This window comes from Cibotium barometz, chromosome 8 (genome assembly GCF_041138505.1).
Source record: "Cibotium barometz isolate CiBa-2024 chromosome 8, ASM4113850v1, whole genome shotgun sequence".
In the NCBI taxonomy this organism is placed as follows: domain Eukaryota; kingdom Viridiplantae; phylum Streptophyta; class Polypodiopsida; order Cyatheales; family Cibotiaceae; genus Cibotium; species Cibotium barometz.
The window spans coordinates 59,510,738-59,515,478 of record NC_141053.1 but is presented as its reverse complement, the minus strand read 5'-3'; the positions used below and the strand labels follow the sequence as shown (position 1 = coordinate 59,515,478).

Sequence of the window (4,741 nt, the reverse complement as noted above, 5' to 3'; positions counted from 1 at the left end):
TAAATACCTAATTGCATAAAAACGGACGCCGGAACCCACAAGAGCCCAAGACCCTTTCCACCGTGTCAATACGACACGGTGGGGAGCTTGGGCAATGGGATCTATCCTCAGCCGACAGATGTATTAGAAGTAGGGATAAAATGACCAGAGGAAGTAGAGAAAGGAAGCGGATAGGAGAGAGAGAGAGAGAGAGAGAGAGAGAGAGAGATATGTATAGAAATGTGAAGAACGAGAGATAGAAAGACGAGAGGTGGTAGAGAGGGCCCGAGGGGGGTACTTCAGTAGAGCTAATACGGTACAGGTAGGTAAAGGGTAAGAGGGAGAGAGAGAGTCTTTTGGTTTTACTGAGCGGCAAAGGCAAGCAAGTCAATCCGCAATATTGTCGACCAAGCCACGTCCGGGCCAACAGAGAAGGCTTGGGTTGATGGAAAGGAGGTCCTCGCTGCAGGTACGAAGAAAAAGAGAGATAGAAAGATCGGTGAGTTGTATGTGTGGGGACGCGTTGCGGTACTGATTGGGTTGTGATTTTAAAAAAAGTTGGCTGCTGCTGCTGGCAAGTCGGCGATGGCGAGCAGAATAAAGATCACTCAAACGCAGCAAGAGCAATCTGTGTAGGCAATCAATAAAGGTGCCCACAAGCTCACATAGATCTGCCCTTCACGCAAACTCTTCTCCTTCATCTTGGATTAATCGTGCCTTGCCATGGAGCACATTAATACCAATGGTGTCAATAACATCGATAATAATATTAGTATAATTAGTACTGATGTAGGAAGCAGCTTAGCTTATGGTGCCCTTGCACCCCTCCATAATCAATTTCCCCTTACCCCCGTTCCTAGATGGAAGCTCTATGAGAATCCTTTCTATGTAGATGGTCAGCTAGTCCCCAAATATATTGCTCCTTATCTCAATCCCCCTCTTTGCCGTCCTGCTAATACCCTCACTACAGCTGCTAATCCACTTACTCTAGCTCCTGATTGTGGTGCCGATTCCTTGATTACACCTGCTAATTGTGGTGCTCATCAGCTTACGCTTCCCCCTCCAGCTACTTCATTGGTCTCTGCTCGCAAGCTTGCTGCCTCCTTTTGGAAGCACCATGGAATTCACCACTTTGCCCAAGCCGAGAATCCGGCCATGCCCTCTTACCTTGTAAATGTACAAGTCCACCAACCAAACTTGCCTCCTTCTGAGACCCTAAAATGCTCTTCTCTCCATTCAGATTGCAAGGTGGTGGTTTTTTATTTGGCTCATTAAGTAGTTAAATATTGTGCTTTTGGAAAACTTTCTGCACAGTGCAGAGCTAGGAATGATTCCCACTTTCTTTTGTTAGGTTGATGTGTTGTACTAGGTTGCCAGGTGGATGTGCTGGAAAACTGCATTAAATACTGTTTTGGTGTACTAATTTTGAGTCTAGAGTTCATCTTGAAGCTCAATTAACGTTCAAGAAGGTAAACCAAGTATACTTAATGCTTGCAGATCTCCCAGGCTACCGAAGACAGTGAATCAATTGGCATGGCTTCTAATCAGGCCACTTTGGCAAATATGCTCCACCGTGTGAGGTTTGTGGAGGAGAACCAGAGCAGGAGCATGGCAACAGTAGCTAAGCTAAGGTTGGAGATGGAGGATGCATCAAGCCGGATACAAGAACTTGAGTTCTCCCAGAAGTCCGCCTTGAGAGAGATCAACAGCTTGTTGCAGAGATTTGGAGAGCAGATGACCATCTCCAGAAGGAAAGAGCAAGAGAAAGTGAAAGTGGCCTTCTTGCACTTCCGAGAGGAGATGGAAGAGCAGAGAAGTGCTTGTAGGTTGCTCAAAATGCAGAACAAGAAGCTGGCGAAGGACCTTACAGAAGCCAATATAGTTGCTGCAGATGCATGTGAAGAGCTAGACAGAGAAAGAAAGGAAAGAGAGCTCATGGAGGAGGTGTGCAATGAGCTTGCTAGAGAGATAGGGGAAGACAAGGCTGAAGTGGAGCAGCTAAAGCAAGAGCAGGCAAAGTCTAGAGAGAGGGTGGAAGAAGAGCTCAAGATGATTAGAATGGCAGCGCTGTGGCGGGAGGAGAGGGTGAGGACCAAGCTCTCTGAGGCCCAGCTTGAGCTTGATGGCAAACAGTACATGTCACTGCATGACCTTAAGAGCAAGCTAGAGACCTTTGTTAGCACAGTAGGGGTCACTTGTAATGGGTCACAGGAGGACCTTGAGAACCAACTGGAGCAAGCCAAAATGCTCAGACAGGCTCTGGAGCTCTTGCAATTAGGTGAAGGGGAAGTTGAAGATAAAGCAGAGGAAGTTGTGCCACCAATTCAGAACGCGAGTACTGGTTGCTCAAATGCACGCTTTAATATTGAAGAGGCTTCATGTGCCAATCCAAATGATGGAGGACTTTTGAACGTCGATCAAGAGCAGATTAAGCCTACCAATGACACAAAGAAACAGCGTAAGCTGGTAAGAAGGCCATGGGAAAGCGGAGATCATAGATACAATACGAGTATTAGGCAACAAAAGGTCTATGATCAGCCTAATACTGGCTTTACGGGCGTTCATGGAATTTGGCATGCAGGGGAAAACGAGGTTCACGTTGAAAGAAAACAATCAGCCTTGAGAGATGTGGATGAACAAGGAATGGGAGATATGCTAGAGAAGAATGTTGGTGACCGCATTCCTGTGCATTCTATCTCTGCACAAGAGGATGGAAACAAAACGTGGCTTGCAACTGAGAAAACGCAAAAGAAACAAGTGCTACATTCAGTGTGTGGTACAAGTGAGCAGATCAAGGAGGACCCCAATTGGGAGCAAAGCCTTTCTAATGCACTAAAGGGGGTACATAGGAAACATTTGTCACTACCTTTGGATGGTGAAGGTGGGGAGGATAATCAGTTGGATGATAATACGGGACCGAGTTTACGCCATAGCTTGTCCGAGGATGATGCACGCTATGTTGCAGGTGGGGGCGAGAGGCAGAGAAAGCAAAAAGCATTGGATGCTATGAGTACTCTTGTTGGCATAATAAAGCAAGAGGAAGGCATGCATCAATGGAAGTACGCGGGCCATGAGGAGACGAGGGATGATCATCATCAAGTTGATCATGAAAGTGCAGAAGATAGCGAGCTAGATGATTTCTACTTTGAGCCAGTGAGAGCATCTTCTAATTCTCTCGATAACAAGAGAAGCAGCTATGAAGATGATCAGGCTAAGATAGAGAAGAGAAATTTTAGCAGCAGCAGCGATCCGGCACGGATCACTGCTAAATCCAGTTCAGGCAGCGAGGTCACCAAGGTACATGAGAATGGGAATGGTACCACCACTATTACTGCTACATCTGGCCAAGAAGTACTCATCAAAGGCGCCGCTAAATCTAGTAGCCAGGAACCCATGAAGAAGGCGGCACCTCCAAACTCCACCTTTCAATTGCAGTCCCCTTGCAGATCATCAGCATCGGCAAAGCCTATGCAGTGCTTCTGGCCCCCCTCTCCCGATGCCTTCTCCATCTTTGCTGGAGCTAACAAACGCAGCAGCAAAGCAGCAGCAGCTATAAATGGTCAGCAGATGGAAGTCCATTCACACAAGCTGCGGCCCTCCAATTACATGCTGCAAGAAGCCGAGCAGCCCATGCAGCAACATCCGCCGCAACAACAGCTCAACTGTATGATCAACATGAAGAGTAACAGCCTTCGCGCCGAACTCCTCAAAGCGAGAGAGCTCGAAAACGAGAAGCCAGCCAAAGCTTCATTCAAGTTCTCACCCCTCAGAAGAGCCACCTCTAGCTCAACATGATTATTGCAAATGCATGGTCCCATCTAGTACGACGTTGATTAATTGCCAACTTTCCACGAAAAGCGAGTGTGTCATGTAATTTGTTAGATTGAACGCAATTTATGTATTTTTTGTTCTCTTCGATCTAACAAATGTAAGGTTTCTGTGCAATCTACTTTGTGAGAGACACAGAGAGAGCGCGAGAGAGAGACGTAGTTCTATATGGTTTTCGCAGAGACTAATTCTCCAAGTTAAGAGAAGAGAGAGAGAGAGAGAGAGGGGGGGCGGAGGGCGGGCCCCGTGGGAAAGGGGTGTGTGACGTGTGGTGTGGGGAAATCAATCGTTGACATTTCACTGGCGCTTGAGAGTCTTCCCTATCCTCATGCCATAGTGACTCGTGAGCTTATGTTTTTTTGTTTGGCGTTGTCACTTTGATCGACGTGCCCTAATGCCACCCCACCACCTTATTAACCAACAGTAGCTTAGCATTGATATGGATTATCTATCCCTTTCATAATACAACTCTACGCCGCTACAAGGCCATAGCCAGTGAAAGGTAGGTTAGTCACGAAATAGTTAGAGACTAGTGCAAGTATAAATCGTGTTGATTGGGAAAAGATTGGATTCTCCTACCTATTGTTGCAGTAACCTCATTATATGACCTACCTCCTTTATCTCATTCATCTTCTTTTTCCTTGCTCTTCCTTCATCTCATTCATCTCTCATTCATCTTCTTTCTTCCTTGCTCTTCTCAACAAGCATAGTGCTCTCAATCACAAAGTATGTGTCTTTCAATCAAAATGTATGACATGTTTTCTTTATTCTTCTCCATTCCTCCTCTCCCATCCCTCTCTTTCTATTGATTTAATATTCTTTCTTGTGTGTTTGGTTGTGTGTTAAGGTAAAGACTCTTTAGGATATGATCTCTTTAGGTAAGATCCACCCCTAAACCCGATGCTCTTGTTTTATGGAATTATGTTTTTCATTA

The 4,741-nt window shown here is 45.9% G+C and overlaps 1 protein-coding gene across 3 annotated transcripts; it reads left to right on the top strand.

Moving 5' to 3' along the window:
• The first annotated feature begins 240 nt into the window (after positions 1-240).
• Positions 241-3,924, top strand: LOC147636495 (uncharacterized). 3 transcript variants are annotated; one of them, XM_086801958.1, is made up of 2 exons: positions 241-448; positions 1,477-3,924. In XM_086801958.1, exons 1-2 carry the CDS (start codon positions 425-427, stop codon positions 3,772-3,774), a joined length of 2,322 nt encoding a protein of 773 aa, XP_086658084.1. In that variant the 5' UTR covers positions 241-424; the 3' UTR covers positions 3,775-3,924. The 3 variants fall into 3 exon arrangements, with proteins under 3 accessions (XP_086658084.1, XP_086658085.1, XP_086658083.1); XM_086801959.1 differs by lacking the exon at positions 241-448 and adding an exon at positions 479-628; XM_086801957.1 differs by lacking the exon at positions 241-448 and adding an exon at positions 518-1,227.
• Positions 3,925-4,741: the final 817 nt, after the last annotated feature.

Coding starts and splice junctions, on each gene's coding strand:
- LOC147636495 (XM_086801957.1), top strand. CDS start 703: ATGGAGCACATTAATACCAATGGTGTCAATAACATCGATAATAATATT. Junction 1,228..1,476: donor CTCTCCATTCAGATTGCAAG/GTGGTGGTTTTT, acceptor TAATGCTTGCAG/ATCTCCCAGGCTACCGAAGA.